Source organism: Miniopterus natalensis, chromosome 19 (genome assembly GCF_054644295.1).
Source record: "Miniopterus natalensis isolate mMinNat1 chromosome 19, mMinNat1.hap1, whole genome shotgun sequence".
Lineage (NCBI taxonomy): Eukaryota > Metazoa > Chordata > Mammalia > Chiroptera > Miniopteridae > Miniopterus > Miniopterus natalensis.
The window spans coordinates 138,816-154,889 of NC_142099.1; the positions used below are offsets into that span (position 1 = coordinate 138,816).

Consider the following 16,074-nt stretch of genomic DNA (forward strand, 5'->3'; position numbering starts at 1 on the left):
GCAAGGAATTGAATTTAGCTCTAGGAATGGCACAAAGAAATGAACATTCAGCAACACCAGACCATTTGGCTCATGCTAATGGGCAGATGGTGATCCAAGTACTAAGGTAAGAGTCACGGGGCAAGTTGTAAGAATGATCAGCCTGGAATATTCATTTTGTTTACTGGAAATCTACAAAAATATCAGAAAGTCGTAGGTGAATATGCATGTCTGAACTCAGGAGATAAGTCTGGATGGACATAAAGATTTGGGAGTTGTTATGCTCACTTCAGCAGCACATATACTGAAATTGGAATGATACAGAGATTAGCATGGCCCCTGGGCAAGGATGACGTTCGGATGACGTTGTGAAGGGTTCCATATTTTTTGAGAGTCTTACGCTAAGTGAAATAAGCCAGTCAGAGGAAGACAAATACCAAATGATTTCACTTATATGTGGAATCTAATGAACAAAATAAATTAACAAACAAAATAGAAAAAGATTCACAGATACAGAGAAGAGACTGATAGCTGTCTCTGGGTGGGGGCCTGGGTGAAAAGGGTGAAGGGATTGAAATAAAATTAAAAGAGTTGGGAGTCATTAGTATATAAAAGTATTTAAAGCAAAGGAGTGGCCTACAGATCCCCTTTGGCTCCTCACCTCTTTTGACCTCTGCCTTAGGGCCAATGTCCAACTTCTTGTCATTCTCCTGCCATATCAGAAGCCCTGGGCCTGGTGCTGCTCATTCTGCACTGGATTCCTATACTTTCCTCCAGTTCCCAACTTCCTTTCATCATCAGCCCAGATGTTACCGCTCACAGATCTGACTCCTCCTCTGAGCTCCCCCAATACAATGCTACATTATGCTTTGCTTTTGTGTTACTCCCCATTAGACTGAGTTTCTTTAGAACAAGCAGTGTCTTACTAATGTATTAACACATGGTACCTAAGGGGGAAGTAAATATTTGTTGGAAGCATAAGTGCATTATAATTTAATAGAAAACAGATAAAAAATAGTCATTGTGACTGCATTTTTTGAAATGGCAGACTGCTAAGTGGCATAAATGCTCCAATCCTTTCCAAGGCCTAGAATAAAAGGACCTTGCTATGCTGGTATAGAAAAGAAAAACTTACCAGAATCTGCGACCTCTCTAATCTCAAAAGAGCCTCAGGCATTTTCAGTTTGTTCATATTTTTCAAACTGTAGGTCTCCACCATCACTGCTCTTGGAATCCACTTAGTAGCATCCAGTAGTCATTGTTATGACATGTGGACACCTAGTATGCCAATGTGGTAATACATATACTGTCAAGTAGTAATATGAATTAGTCAAATGCTTTTAGCAAACACTTTAAAGGCAACTATTTGTTAAAGACTCAAGATTTGCTACCTCCCTGCTGACACACAACATATGCTTAGATTTGATGAAACCTGTCATTAGGCTACAGCTAATTTCCAGTGTGGACCTGGGTGACCACCTCCAGATCAACTTAATGACCTTCTAGATCCAATATGACCTTGGAATGATAGCCTGCTTAGGACAAATATAGAGTGGCAACTTATCTTGTTTGCAAAGGCTCCTAAATGCCTTTTCTGAAATGTGGACGAGGCGAGGCAGCTAAGAGTGAAATCTAACTTGACAGCATACTGTGTGTCACAATTCTACTGAACCAAGAGGTAAAGGTGATTAATTAAAGATGCAATGAAGTAGTGCTATCTTTTCAGTGACTATAGCAGTGGCTCTGAAAAGAGCCTTTGTTTACTTGTTTTCAAACCTCTTGCTTACTTGGCCTTGTGGTGGCTCTCGGTCTTCTTGGGCAGCAGCACGGCCTGGATGTTGGGCAGGACGCCGCCCTGCGCGATGGTGACCTTGCCCAGCAGCTTGTTGAGCTCCTCGTCGTTGCGGATGGCCAGCTGCAGGTGGCGCGGGATGATGCGCGTCTTCTTGTTGTCGCGGGCCGCGTTGCCCGCCAGCTCCAGGATCTCGGCCGTCAGGTACTCCAGCACGGCCGCCAGGTACACGGGCGCGCCCGCCCCGACCCGCTCCGCGTAGTTGCCCTTGCGCAGCAGGCGGTGCACGCGGCCCACGGGGAACTGCAGCCCGGCCCGCGAGGAGCGCGTCTTGGCCTTGGCGCGCGCCTTGCCGCCCTGCTTTCCGCGTCCAGACATAGTGGATGAAAACCTCCGCTCTGACCTGGGTAGGAGTCGAGTCATCCAGAGGGGCCCTCTTTATAGCGGTTCCAGGGCGCGAAAGTGAATCTGTGCCATTGGCCAAAAGTTACAGCCGGTTCACTTCAACCAATGGGATCCTGGTTCTGAAACACACTTATTTTGACTGGACGACATTCATGTGACGTTTCCAGGAGTCACCGCCAGTCAGACACGACTTTACTCACCGGCTCCTTTAAGAGGCTGGGAACCCAGAGGACGCTCGCAGCTTTCCACGCGTTCTTCCCATTATTTAGCAGTTTGTTCGGCGGTTTGTCGCGACCATGCCCGAGCCGGCCAAGTCCGCGCCCGCCCCGAAGAAGGGCTCCAAGAAGGCGGTGACCAAGGCGCAGAAGAAGGACGGCAAGAAGCGCAAGCGCAGCCGCAAGGAGAGCTACTCGGTCTACGTGTACAAGGTGCTGAAGCAGGTGCACCCCGACACCGGCATCTCGTCCAAGGCCATGGGCATCATGAACTCCTTCGTCAACGACATCTTCGAGCGCATCGCGGGCGAGGCGTCGCGCCTGGCGCATTACAACAAGCGCTCGACCATCACGTCGCGGGAGATCCAGACGGCCGTGCGCCTGCTGCTGCCCGGCGAGCTGGCCAAGCACGCCGTGTCCGAGGGCACCAAGGCCGTCACCAAGTACACCAGCTCCAAGTGATGCCCCGGCAGAGCGACTGATCGGTCTCGCTCACACCCAAAGGCTCTTTTCAGAGCCATCCAGGTTTCTCAGAGAGAACTGGCACTCACTTTATCCTGCTTAAGAGGTAGGCAATGTCAGTTTTTAATCTGAAGACTGTAAAATGCTTCTTAGTTTGTGTAAAAGTCCCACTGGGCATTGTGTGTTTCATATTAGATTGCTAACAATTTTTAAGGAAATATTACAAGCGCCAAACACGATTCATTTCTGATGCTGATTCCACCTGACACCCAGGCTCAATATACTGCTGAGAATCCCGGGTGGAGGAAACTGGTTAGTGACTAGAGAACCGCAGGCGCTCTTCACGGTGAAACACGACCAGCTCCTAGTGAGGACCGTTGGCTGAGAGCTAAGTCCCTTCAGAGGCCACGGCGCCGCCCCCACCCCCCGCTGCATGAACATCCCATAAATCGATTTAAGGGAACCCCCTTTTTGTAGCAGCAGCTGTGGTCTGCGCCCGGCCACCTCACCGGGCCTGCGCCTGCACAACACATCCCAGCGGCGCTGGGATGAACGCGGGGAAAGGAAGTTAGAAGCGAAACATCTTTCACCAGTTAGGGGCGAGCCTCGCTCGTCCAGACGCTTCTGCCGCAGTTTGAATTTCCTCGGGGGCTCCGGGGGCACGCGTCCGGAGCAGGGAAGGGCTCCGCAACACCACCCGCACCCTCCTGCTTGCTCCGGACGCGGCCTGATCCTGCTTCGTGTTTTTCGCTGTTTTAATGTTTCACCTCCTTCCAGGGCGATTGTAACCTTGCCAAGTGTTCTTGGGCCAGCTCCACATTTCCTCCCACTTTTAACCGCTCACTCCCACCCCCCTTTCTCGACGAGCGAGAAGTCCTAAGTGGGAGGCAGTCCTTTCGACCCGGGGGGACGGGGCAGGACAGGGGTCAGGACAGGGGTCAGGTCGCTTTTCCTCCAGGGGACAGCGCAGGCTCCCGGCGTGTGCGCAGGAGCTTCAGGGCTGCCCAGCTCTTCGGGGACCCCTCTGGAGATAGGAGTCCCCAGCATTCTACAGACCATCAGATACGATTTTAAATCCCAACATCTTTTCTGCTTTTCTAGCTGTTACTCAGCCTTTTCCCATTAAAAGACAGAAGGCCTTAGGCTTGTGGAAATAAAAAGCACGGGATTTGGGCTGAGTTTATGAGCTCAGGGAGCAAAGGACAGAGTCCAGAAGCCACATCTGCAGACAAAAGCAGTGACTGTCCCCTCTGACCTGGAGAAGGGGGCTGGTTACGGGAGTGGAGTATTTATGGGGTTTAATATTCGTCCATTTCTTTACTGCACCAATGCTGGGCATCATCTCCTAAGGTGTACCTTAGTATCCACACAACAAACCGTGAATGGCCACTCTCACTTGATCAGCTTTATGTCCCGTTTCTCACTCTTGCATCCAGTGAATCTTAGCTTTAATTGTGCATCAGAATTGCTGGTGGAATTTTGAAAGAAAGAAAAATATCACTGCGTACACCTACCCCAACCCCAGAGATTCTGATTTAATTGATCAGAGGAGGGGCCTTGGTGTCAGGGTATTTGAAATTCCCCAGGTGGTGCTGATGACTGGGAGGGTTGAGCCGTGGGAAGCAGCCTCTGAGATGGCACCAGGAACCCACCTTCTGAAGTCTGGTCCCTTGGGGAGCGTAGCACTAGCAGGTTGCTCAACAGGATGTGGCCGAAGCAATGGCAGGACACTTCCAAGGTGAGGTGAGAGGAATCCATCTTGGTCACTCTCACTGTCCAGTCACTTGCTCCAGAAGAAGGAGGCCAGCCCTTGGCTTCCTTCAGATGCCTCTTCAGATGCCCACAGAGTGAGGAACTGAGGCCTCCAGCTGGCAACATTATAAGGAACCGTCTTCTCGGACCTTGGAAGCTCAAGGCCCAGTCAAGCCTTGATATGATCAAAGTCCTCGACAGCAACCTCATGAGAGGCCCTGAACCAGAACCACACAGCAAGCTGCTCCCAGATTCCTGACCCTCAGAAACTGTGAGGTAATAAATGTTTGCTGTCTTAAACCGCTGGATTTGGGGGTAACTTCAGTCTTTTCTTTCAAGCTCAAAACTTCTTACACCTCTTCCAAGAAACTTTCCTGGATTGTCACATTCCATAATAATATTTACTACCTCCAAATTCCTACAGCAGTCAATATTAAATTATTATTATATTAAACCATATTTAACATTAATTATATAATGCACATTTTATATAATACTATAATACTTAATTATATATGTATATAAAAGACATAGATATATAATTTAAATAGAAATATAATAGCATCATTCTGTCATTTACTGTTTTATGAGGGTGCATATATTGTACTCAGTCATTTGAGTTCCACTTTCACAATTTTTTTTTTTTTTTGCCATATCTGGATATAACCTAAACTATTATTTACTTTATTTTCTTTAAATATACTCTTTAGAAAATAGTATTTTAAAAAACAACGTTGCATCACTACCCTAGTGGGAAATTTTTACCTCTGACCATGAACAGAAACTAACTATGGAAAAAATTTGGTTTTCTTTATTTCCACCACCACTTTGGAACAATTTTTTATTCAATTCTAGTTATATGCTGTTTACTGCCTGTTACATAGAGCTTGAGACCTGCTTTTTGTTATAAAGTTGAAAGGGCGCAGGGTGGGTAGGATTAGCAAACATCAGAAGAGATTTAAAAACATGCCAATATACAAGATTTAAGGAGCATGGAAAAGAGAATATTTTTACTCTCTATTTCAATATTTTAACCACCAAAGTTCACATACTATGTACCATAATTTCCTGAACTCCTCATGGTACTTTGTACAGATGTAGGAAAATGTTGGTTTGATTAATGTATTATTTAATTGAGCCACTAATATATGCCTAACTCAGGAAATACAAAAATATATAACTCGAGAAGTTCACATTGTGGTAAAACATTTATAGTCATACTTAGATTTATTTCTCAAACTGTTTAATAATTACTTAATTTGTTGAAATTTTAAAAAAATCTATGTAATACATTTTTCATGGTAACTTTTACATGTATACCTCATCCAGGTCCCAAGAATGTGCTTAGAATCAGTGTACATTATCTCATAAAGTCCTAAAAAAAAAAACCCTTGGGGCCTTGTTATTGTCTCCATTTTGCAGACCATTAAGAGGATGGGATGGAGTGGAATGGGCCACTGGGGAGAAAAAGGGACATTAGTAATATTTTAAACAAAAATAAAATTTTTTTAAAAAAAAGAGAGAATCAGAGGCTTGCCCTGGCCAGGTGGCTCAGTCGGTTGGAGCATCGCCTGGACACCAAAAGTTTGCATGATCAATTCCGGGTCAGGGCACATACCTCGGCTGTGGGTTCAGTCCCCAGTTGGGGCGTTTATGGGAGGCACCAATCGCTCTTTCTCTTTCTCCCTCTCCCTCTCCCTTTCTCTTAAATCAATAGATATATTTTTTAAAAATACAAAAAAAACCCCTACAGCTTGTAATCCTTAACCAGGCATCTTGAGTCTCTCCCTAATTTTTTTAAAAAAACATTACAGAAAGAGAGATTCATAGGCTCATCGAAGTAGCAGGCGTGGAGCAGCCCATGTCTACTCAGGTGATAAAACTTGGGAAAAACTATTTGTTAGGGTTAGATTTTCTCACCTGTTTCTATGCTCTGATTTCCTTCTGTTCTATAAATTGTTCTTTAGGTCAAAATATTGACAAAAAAAATTAGTTGGGGAAAATCATGTGGAGCCACCAGCTATAAATTCCAATGAACACCAGTGACATTCTGGTTTGGATTCCCTGGAATCGCTTCCCAAGGCTGATCAGCAATGGCATAAATGAGTCTGGGTTCATTACTCCTGGCTCACCAGGGTGCAAGTAACCCGCAAGACCTAGTTTTGATTTCTTTAATTTTTTTCTCCCTTTCTTTTAGGAATTTTTTCTAATATTGGAGTGTGAGAGACCTGCTATGTGAACCTTGTCTAGAGGGCCCGAATGTTCTCTGCAAGTTCCTCTCCATTCTGCAGATTTTAGCCACCCTCCTCCGTATTCTGACGGGCATCATCTTCGTTGCTGACAGTTCCCAAGCAGCTGATACAACACACACACACATACACATTCTCCAGGCCCAGTATATCTGTGTTCAGGTAACTTAGTCCCTCTAAATTCTGGTCCCATTCCCTCTCCTGGGTATTATCTGCTGATTCCCTCATTCTGCAGAACAAAACAGTATCAGAATTGGCAGCTGAATTATCTGCATTAGTGCACTAATGGACAGGATCAAAGGTACATATGCTTTGAAAAGTAGTGATTTAAAAACTCTAAATGTGTGGAGAATTTACTGTCCTCAAATATCTTGAGAGATGTGAGAGAAAATACATTTTTTTAAAAAAAGTGTAATTTATCTTCTAACAGAATTGAGGGAGTGGTAGACACACGTAGTTTCATAAATACATACAATTATGGAATACATACATGCATGTGCATACAAACACATACACGGCCCCTCCACAGAGCTGTCAAAGCTTTTATGAGAAGCTGAGTAGACAGGAGGTTCATAACTGCTGGAGAAGATTGGCTGCCAATTGTAGACAAAATCTTAAGTTTTCTGAATCTACATACCCTTTTAATGGCCTCTCTGTCAGCGTTTTTCTCTTACTCTCTAAAAGAAAGTAATACTATCTAGAGAAATACCATTAGGTTTGGGGTCCTCATAAGATTTCCTTATGACAAAATAGGTAATGCCTAGAAACTTGTTTTATACAACTTATATTTTTACCTCTCAGCTTTTATCTATACCCTTGCCCTGCCTGTATCAAAGATATCCACTGACTGATATTTTCAAACATTTATTTATGAAGCTACCTCTTAAAAATATTTTTTAAATCACATATTTACATGTGCTTCAATAGAAATTTGGTTTTCTTGTCCAGCTTTATAAAAAGGTACCATATATCAACCTTATGAGATTTATATTTCTAAAATTCAACTAAGTGCTGTGTGTTTCAGCTGTTTTCTCTGCTATATGCTCTCCCATTGTGTGAATGTGCCTCAATAAATGTCACCTCAATAAATATTTATTACTCTGGCCATGAACGTGTGGTTGCTTCTAGTAGTTTGCCATTAAAAATAACACTGCTCCGTTGTAGCATGTCTCATCACACATGTGCAGAATATTCTCATGAAAACACCTGGGAGTGAAACTGTTGAGCCACTGGAGTAATGTAATTGAATACAGGGTATTGTCAAAACTTTCAGCAAATACAATTCAACACGGAAGCCATTCCACACTGATCCTGGGCAAAGGCCAAAACAGTTTTAAATACCTATGTCATTCCTAAGGAAAATGGAGATGGATTTCAGCTTCTTGGGTTGGGGGTGGGGAATGGTCCACCTCCTGTTATTTTTTTTCTCTGTGCCCTTGAATGGCAGCTGCCACAGGCACAGGCGCAGTCCCAGGGCAAGGATGCGATCACGGGTCTTCGGTACTGGTTACCAAAGCCCTGGCCCCACTGCCCTGTTTTTCTGCTCTACCTTGTAATTTTTAAAAATTTCTTCCAATTAGTAGAGAAACAGTACATGCAAGAGAAGCAGAAAGAAAACATAGAGCAGATCTGACAGAAAGAGTAACTTAAGAAATATGAGAAAGTGGGTAAAATGGCAGTTCCCCCACAAATCCCCACGCCCAGAATTCTCCAAAGACGAGGGGCACAGGGAAATCTGCAGTTCATTTCAAACTACCAGTGCAGCACCTGGAAGTGCCATCGCTGCTGCTCACGTGGGGCTGTTGGATGAATAAGATTCTAGAATTGTGCTCTCATTTCCATTTCTTCTCCTTTTTCATTCCTAACTTAATATTTAAGAAACCAACACACAAGGAAAGGGAGGAGGACCAGCATTGCCATGCACCCCCAAGGGGAAAAAGAAAACTTGTTTTCAGTGTGTGCCAAGAGCTATATTAGCAATGTACACATTAAATCAAGAACACTCAAAAAATACTAAGAAACGTTTCGCCAGATTGACAGTTTCAAAGGCGACTGAATTGTTTTGAGAAAGTATGTTGCTTTACTGCGCGTCTGGTAATGAACCTGGTACTTATTGAGAGACCCATGTAAAACCAAACAGGGATGCGGCAGCGTGCACTGCATTCTAGTGAAAGCACTTTTAACAAAAGCAGTAAGGCAACTGGGAAACTTTTTGCGGAGGAAAATAAACGTAAAAAAGGGAGTCACAGTTCTCTTCAGAAAACAGAATGGCTCTGAAAAGAGCCTTTGGGGTTAGGACACGGCCGCTTACTCGCGAGTCTACTTGGAGCTGGTGTACTTGGTGACGGCCTTGGTGCCCTCGGACACGGCGTGCTTGGCCAGCTCGCCGGGCAGCAGCAGGCGCACGGCCGTCTGGATCTCCCGCGACGTGATGGTCGAGCGCTTGTTGTAATGCGCCAGGCGCGACGCCTCGCCCGCGATGCGCTCGAAGATGTCGTTGACGAAGGAGTTCATGATGCCCATGGCCTTGGACGAGATGCCGGTGTCGGGGTGCACCTGCTTCAGCACCTTGTACACGTAGACCGAGTAGCTCTCCTTGCGGCTGCGCTTGCGCTTCTTGCCGTCCTTCTTCTGCGCCTTGGTCACCGCCTTCTTGGAGCCCTTCTTCGGGGCGGGCGCGGACTTGGCCGGCTCGGGCATGGTCGGGAGGACAGGTAACAGTAGTAGGTAAAAGAGTGAAAGACGAGGGACAGCTCCCTTTTAAATAGAACCTCGCATGCAAATAAGGTGATAAGCGAAAGATCAGTGTCTGATTGGTGGTTGTTCAGACGTCAAAAAAAAAAAAACCAAAACACTTAGCTCTGCCCAATCAGAGCGCAATAATACCAAGTACGCACTTTCATTGGTATGAGATGAAGTTGAAATGCTAGCCAATGATACCTCTGCTTTTTGGCGCCGAAAAACGATTATAAAAAGTGCCACCATTCACTTTCGCTTTAATTACTTCTTCCAGTGAAAATCTTAAGGTCCCAATGTCTGGACGCGGGAAGCAGGGCGGCAAGGCGCGCGCCAAAGCCAAGACGCGCTCCTCGCGGGCCGGGCTGCAGTTCCCCGTGGGCCGCGTGCACCGCCTGCTGCGCAAGGGCAACTACGCGGAGCGGGTCGGGGCGGGCGCGCCCGTGTACCTGGCGGCCGTGCTGGAGTACCTGACGGCCGAGATCCTGGAGCTGGCGGGCAACGCGGCCCGCGACAACAAGAAGACGCGCATCATCCCGCGCCACCTGCAGCTGGCCATCCGCAACGACGAGGAGCTCAACAAGCTGCTGGGCAAGGTCACCATCGCGCAGGGCGGCGTCCTGCCCAACATCCAGGCCGTGCTGCTGCCCAAGAAGACCGAGAGCCACCACAAGGCCAAGGGCAAATAAGGCATTAGTAGCAACGTTCAACACCAAAGGCTCTTTTCAGAGCCACCCACGTTTTCCCCAGAAGAGCTTATAACAGCCGTGTTAAACAGCTAATTGATAAGGAAATGGCCACCATGTGGTAGTGCGGATACAGGATAAGGCCGGGGGGGGGGGGGGGGGGGGAACGGCAGAGGGGCTGTTGCTCACTGAGACTAAACTTTTCCTGAACCGCCAAAGGGCTGCATTTGGTGTAGAGGTGCAAGTGCACAGCTGCTTTCAGGCGCCTTTGGGTGGCTCTGAAAAGAGCCTTTGGGTTGGGTCGCCTTTAAAACGACGAACTTCCTACTTCTTCTTAGGAGCCGCCTTCTTGGCCTTCGCAGCCTTGGGCTTGGCTGCCTTGGGTTTGGCGGCCTTGGGCTTGGCCGCTTTAGGCTTCACCGCTTTGGGCTTGGCCGGGCTTTTGGCTGCCTTCTTAGGCTTGGCGGGGGCCTTAGCCTTCTTGGGGCTCTTGGCCACCTTCTTGACGCCGGTGGCCGCGGGCTTCTTCGCCTTTTTGGGGGTCTTCTTCACAGCTTTCTTGGCGCCTGCAGCCTTCTTGGGCTTCTTAGGGGTTGACCCTGCAGGCTTCCTGGGCTTGGCCGCGCCCGCCTTCTTGGCCTTGGGCTTGGCGTCGCCGGAGGCCGCCTTCTTGTTGAGCTTGAAGGAGCCCGAGGCGCCGGTGCCCTTGGTCTGCACCAGGGTGCCCTTGCTCACCAGGCTCCTGAGGCCCAGCTTGATGCGGCTGTTGTTCTTCTCCACGTCGTAGCCCGCGGCCGCCAGCGCCTTCTTGAGCGCGGCCAGAGACAGACCATTGCGCTCCTTGGACGCGGCCACGGCCTTGGTGATGAGCTCGGACACCGGCGGCCCGGACGCCTTGCGCTTGGCGGCCCCGCCCGCCTTCTTCGCCGCCTTCTTCTTGGCCGGGGACTTCTCCACCGGCGCGGGCGCGGCCGTCTCAGCGGGAGCGGTCTCCGACATGGCGAGGGGAGCGGCTGCCAGAGGAGAGAGTGTTCAGAATCCAAAGAGCGAGTTCGCGGTGCTGCCGCGCTCGGGCCCGGGCTTATATAAGCCGAGGCTGCGCTGTGATTGGTGGGACGTCCGATCCACCGCCCTCGGGCGGCCGCCTTTAGCGGTTGGATTTCCAAATTGTGTTTTTAATCCCAGAAGTCCCATTAAATGCTGAAGACACGGTACAGAATGTGACACTTTGAAGCTCAAAAGGAGGAAAACAGTCTCCCGGTTCACTTACTTGTCTGTGTTTTTATGAATCAAGTGCAGTTGATGAAAGATATATTTTTAAATCACTTCAGTTTTCCATAGGAGTCCACTCGGCTTAGGGCGTGGTGCTACTTAGTTGCCTGTGGCAATAAATTTCTACTAAGTCTCAAATGAACGTTTTTAAAAAAGCTTTGTCTCTAAATTCTGGCTTTGATTTTTACAAGAGAAAAGGCACTAGGTTCATTCGTTTGAGCATAAACTTTGTTTCTAAATGTAGCAAGCAGCACAGGCGTGGGGCAGCAGGTAAACAGTATACCCGACTTTGAAAACCGGTTCTGCCTCCTACAAGTTTCCATGTGCCTATGTCTTTAGAGAGAGATATTATTCAGCTTGGAAAAGTTCAGTTGCAGGAGGGGAAATAGCAACTTCTTTGACTGCAGGATCCAAAGACCTAGATTCAAATTAAAAATTAAATTTGATGTGTCTTTTATTGATGCGTTGTCTGCTTTGTCCCTATCAAAATCTATGAAAACAAGGAGGAAAAAAATTTAGATAATGTTTTAGAAAAACTCTGGAACCTGCTTTAAAAAATTACTCAAGGGCTTCCAGTAGCTATCAAAAGCACAAATGGGGTTTTGTCAACTTTCAAGGTGCTTTCCCAATGCTCTCATTCAAACTCATGTCTGTCAACATTTAACTAATTGCACTGTCAGGAACACCCTCTTCTGTAAGCAGACAGGTGACATCAATATTGATATTATTGTGTATAAGCAAATATAGACCTGTATTTTAGAAAAAATAATTGGATACTGACTATAATAAGGGTGGATTGGGAACTTCCTAAACTCAGAAGAATTCAGGAAAACATTAACATTCAACAGGAACTGAGGCAAGGACCATGAAGCTAGAGTAGAGGGTGAAGAAGTTTGCTATTGACTTGGAAGGAGCAGAGGGTGGAAAATGAACAAGATTTTGTGCCTGACCTGGAAGGTAAGGGAAATGAAGTGATGATTGTGACCTCTAATACCATCAACAGTACTTAGTGTTCCCTGGGAAACACTGGAGCCAAATAGCCAACACACTTCTTTCAAAGAGTTCCTGGAGTTGAAGCTGTAGCCATATCTGGACAGTGGTCTGTTTTTGTACAGTCCTCAAGCTAAAAATGGTGTGTGGAGTTTTAAAATTATGTAGATGAAAATGTGAGAGACTACATGTTGCCAGCAAAACCTAAAATATTGACTATCTGGTGCTTTTACAGTTTTGTACTCATTGACAGGGACATGGGTCGTGGTACCTTGCTACAAGCCTGACTCAGAACAATGGGAACCAAGAACTAAAAGGAGATCTTAACAAGAAAATGTTTCAAGCAAGCACTTTCCACTGTTTCAATCACAAAACTTTTAGAAGATCTGGGGCTGGTGGGTTAGGATGGGGGTGGAAACCTCTATGCTTTAGGGGTAGGAGAGAGAGGCATAAAAATAACAGCTAATGTGCATTCAGCATTTTACAAAGTGCCAGGAGCTAATTGAAGGATGCTCTGCAGATTTTATTTGACACATTTTGCAGCTATTCAAGCTGAGGCCCAGAAGAGGGTGGGTAACTTGCCAAAGGTTATACATCTAATAATTTGTGGCCCTGAGGTTTTGAATGTAGACCACCTGGATCTATTGTGATGGGAAGATACTAGAAGGTGTGGGGAGAGGACAATTTCTGAAGCTTGGAACAGGCAGCATCTTGTCCCTACACCTGACGGCCCCTAAAGGAGCTTCAAACTACTCTGTAGGGAGAGGCTTCTGGCCCCATCAGTTAGAATTTTTGCTGAATCTGGAAGGGCAAATCCAAAAACAGGGAGGGAAGGCCCAGATGGCTGGCCTGACTGAAAGTACACTGGAGAAAAAGTGCTTCCATATAACACTACCTCCTGGAGTTAGGCTGTGCCACCCCCAAAAGGTAAGCAGCAAAATGAGGCGTTGATAGTCATATATGAACACACAAGGAGACTGAAAAACTGAAAATACTGGACAAAATAAACAGCCAAGTTCAGTTAAAAACCCAGATTCCTAAGAGTGCAAGCAAGAAACAGCTTTAAAATGACATTTCAAATTTAATCCCTAGTCTATTTGTAAACAAAAGAAAAATATCATAAAATTTCATCATAGACTTGCAAGCACATACTTAAAACACTTGGGCAAATTTTTAAAAATTGACTTTCATTTTCAGAGATATTGGGAACTCATTTTGCAGAGAATCGCCTACAGCCCACAGGTTGTCCGCCCACCCTTCCCAGTCACATACACAAAGCACACAGCAACACTGTCATTACATTGAAACAAAAATCAGCAAGATTTTAAACTTGGCAATACTTGTTACTTCTGACAGGAAAGCAAATGAGAGGCACATCTCTAAAGAAAAGGAGCCAAAATACTTCAGAAAATTTAAACTGCATTCCAATTCCATAACTCACAGCAATTTAACTAAACTCGTCAAAGGATTGGGACAGTCTTCCTTCAACTTCTTGTAGCCGAATGTTTAGCTGAAAAAATGACCGAGTCATTGTTAAGGGTGCTTTTCTAGAAACTGGAACCTCAGAGCAGAGTAGCAACAAGGACCAGGCACAGAATAGTTAGGTTTACAGGGCACACAGCCAGCTGCGACCACCACACCCTTCAAGTGTGCAGTAGGCCAATAGGCGTGTGGCACTGTAAATGCCTCCAGAACCGCTACCTCGCGTAAACATGCCTATTTTTCATGAGCCTGCCACACTCTAGAAGCAACAGCTCTTTATTGGAGAGAATTGAGGGGCTCTGAAAAGAGCCTTTTTGGGGTAGGGCACATTGAGGAAAAAGGAAAAAACTTAAGCCCTCTCCCCACGGATGCGGCGCGCGAGCTGGATGTCCTTGGGCATGATGGTGACGCGCTTGGCGTGGATGGCGCACAGGTTGGTGTCCTCGAAGAGCCCCACCAGGTAGGCCTCGCACGCCTCCTGCAGCGCCATGACGGCCGAGCTCTGGAAGCGCAGGTCGGTCTTGAAGTCCTGCGCGATCTCGCGCACCAGGCGCTGGAAGGGCAGCTTGCGGATCAGCAGCTCCGTGGACTTCTGGTAGCGGCGGATCTCGCGCAGCGCCACCGTGCCGGGCCGGTAGCGGTGCGGCTTCTTCACGCCGCCCGTGGCCGGCGCGCTCTTGCGGGCCGCCTTGGTCGCCAGCTGCTTGCGCGGCGCCTTCCCGCCCGTGGACTTGCGCGCCGTCTGCTTCGTCCGAGCCATGGCTCAGTGGTGACAACTTAACACTGAGTGAAACCAGCCAGCCCAGTATTTATATCGACTCTCGCGCTCCGATTCGACAGTCCCTGCTCCACCCACTTCCTCCCCCGCCGATTTAGTTCTTGGTTTAATTTCTCTCAGGAAAGGAAACATTTTCCCGCCTGTTCAGCCTCTGTGATACTGTACAAAGAAAATATCTTACTGGCTTTTAAAAAGCCTCCAGGATCCATTAAAAATTCTAAAGAAAATGTGAGAATCTGAAAGCGCCTTGCACTGTTTTAAGTAAAAGGTGTCTTAGTGGGATTCTTGACAGTGGGTTTAGTGAGCACGAAAGGGGATGAGAAATTAAACCGAGGCATTGAAGTGGTTTCTACTTCCAGCCACTGTGCCGCGCTGGCTTTCTCAAACCTGAGCGCACTTAATCGCTCAAAGAGCTTGTTAAAACAAGGGTCGGCCAACTTTTTCTGTAAAAGATCGTGAAATTTGCTGTCCTTGAAAGTACAGCGTGAATGTAGTGGACATAAGCTTTCACTAAAGGTATGAGAACAGGCGGTGTGGACTTCAGTCACAAGATACTGCCACAGGAGTAGGTGATGGACATGCTGGGCATGGGGAGGGGGCCGAGTGGTACCCAAATGCTCTTAAACTGTCTGGGGAAAGTTACACAATTTAAGTTCCTAAGCGAATTGCCAAAGTCCACGGTAACTTATCCGCGATAGGAGCTCTGAGAAATTTTTTTTTTAATGCCTACAGCTGTTAAACGTATTTTGGGGTTTCCCGAAGGGACTCTGCGTGATGAAATGGCGGTTTGGAGACTCTAGCACCTGCAGCCTTAGAGGGCGCCTGAGCGAGCTGACTCCGGGGCGGAGAGTTAGGACGCAGGGGGAGAGGCTGTGACTGGGGGAGGGAGCCCCTCCTTCGCAAATGCAAGATGAGGCCCTACAGGAAGCGAGAAAGTTAACGCACCCGAGTTAGAAATCTGACCATTTAGTCTAGTCTACGGTCAATGGCAAACTGCTTGACCTTGGGTTTGGCCAGAGTACCTGCCTGGAAATGGAGATCTGCACGGCGCAGTTTTTAAACGCAAGCGCACTGTGGGGAGGGGAGATGACATTCAGCCGGATACCTCGAAAAACATAACGGGGGGGTGGTGGTGGAACATAGTGCCCGTATTTTGTGACGTTGCGAGCGGAGGGAGCAGTGTGGGAGGCACACTTGTGCTGTTTACTGGAACCACTAACTACCGCCCCTTCCCCGGACGACTGGAATTCAGCTTCAGTGACCCAAAAAAACGACG

The 16,074-nt window shown here is 47.1% G+C and overlaps 6 protein-coding genes and 1 non-coding gene across 7 annotated transcripts; 3 read left to right on the forward strand and 4 right to left on the reverse strand.

Annotated features, from left to right (window-relative positions):
- The first annotated feature begins 259 nt into the window (after positions 1 to 259).
- Positions 260 to 367, forward strand: LOC148090825 (U6 spliceosomal RNA). The gene has a single exon (XR_015716157.1). It is a non-coding gene; the product is annotated as a U6 spliceosomal RNA (small nuclear RNA).
- A 1,354-nt stretch (positions 368 to 1,721) lies between these two features.
- LOC107542831 (histone H2A type 1-H) lies at positions 1,722 to 2,167 on the reverse strand. The gene has a single exon (XM_016220293.2). It carries the CDS (start codon positions 2,147 to 2,149, stop codon positions 1,763 to 1,765), a length of 387 nt encoding a protein of 128 aa, XP_016075779.1. The 5' UTR covers positions 2,150 to 2,167; the 3' UTR covers positions 1,722 to 1,762.
- Positions 2,168 to 2,426: 259 nt separating this feature from the next.
- On the forward strand, positions 2,427 to 2,888 carry LOC107542832 (histone H2B type 1-C/E/F/G/I). Its single transcript, XM_087827712.1, has one exon. It carries the CDS (start codon positions 2,473 to 2,475, stop codon positions 2,851 to 2,853), a length of 381 nt encoding a protein of 126 aa, XP_087683838.1. The 5' UTR covers positions 2,427 to 2,472; the 3' UTR covers positions 2,854 to 2,888.
- A 6,054-nt stretch (positions 2,889 to 8,942) lies between these two features.
- On the reverse strand, positions 8,943 to 9,574 carry LOC107542836 (histone H2B type 1-C/E/F/G/I). Its single transcript, XM_016220299.2, has one exon. The coding sequence runs from the start codon at positions 9,552 to 9,554 to the stop codon at positions 9,174 to 9,176; it is 381 nt and encodes a 126-aa protein (XP_016075785.1). The 5' UTR covers positions 9,555 to 9,574; the 3' UTR covers positions 8,943 to 9,173.
- Positions 9,575 to 9,886: 312 nt separating this feature from the next.
- Positions 9,887 to 10,321, forward strand: LOC107542830 (histone H2A type 1). Its single transcript, XM_016220292.2, has one exon. It carries the CDS (start codon positions 9,887 to 9,889, stop codon positions 10,277 to 10,279), a length of 393 nt encoding a protein of 130 aa, XP_016075778.1. The 3' UTR covers positions 10,280 to 10,321.
- Positions 10,322 to 10,553: 232 nt separating this feature from the next.
- Positions 10,554 to 11,329, reverse strand: H1-5 (H1.5 linker histone, cluster member). The gene has a single exon (XM_016220287.2). The coding sequence runs from the start codon at positions 11,273 to 11,275 to the stop codon at positions 10,601 to 10,603; it is 675 nt and encodes a 224-aa protein (XP_016075773.1). The 5' UTR covers positions 11,276 to 11,329; the 3' UTR covers positions 10,554 to 10,600.
- A 3,025-nt stretch (positions 11,330 to 14,354) lies between these two features.
- Positions 14,355 to 14,780, reverse strand: LOC107542812 (histone H3.1). Its single transcript, XM_087827706.1, has one exon. The coding sequence runs from the start codon at positions 14,778 to 14,780 to the stop codon at positions 14,370 to 14,372; it is 411 nt and encodes a 136-aa protein (XP_087683832.1). The 3' UTR covers positions 14,355 to 14,369.
- Between the last annotated feature and the right edge of the window lie 1,294 nt (positions 14,781 to 16,074).

Coding starts and splice junctions, on each gene's coding strand:
- LOC107542831 (XM_016220293.2), bottom strand. CDS start 2,149: ATGTCTGGACGCGGAAAGCAGGGCGGCAAGGCGCGCGCCAAGGCCAAG.
- LOC107542832 (XM_087827712.1), top strand. CDS start 2,473: ATGCCCGAGCCGGCCAAGTCCGCGCCCGCCCCGAAGAAGGGCTCCAAG.
- LOC107542836 (XM_016220299.2), bottom strand. CDS start 9,554: ATGCCCGAGCCGGCCAAGTCCGCGCCCGCCCCGAAGAAGGGCTCCAAG.
- LOC107542830 (XM_016220292.2), top strand. CDS start 9,887: ATGTCTGGACGCGGGAAGCAGGGCGGCAAGGCGCGCGCCAAAGCCAAG.
- H1-5 (XM_016220287.2), bottom strand. CDS start 11,275: ATGTCGGAGACCGCTCCCGCTGAGACGGCCGCGCCCGCGCCGGTGGAG.
- LOC107542812 (XM_087827706.1), bottom strand. CDS start 14,780: ATGGCTCGGACGAAGCAGACGGCGCGCAAGTCCACGGGCGGGAAGGCG.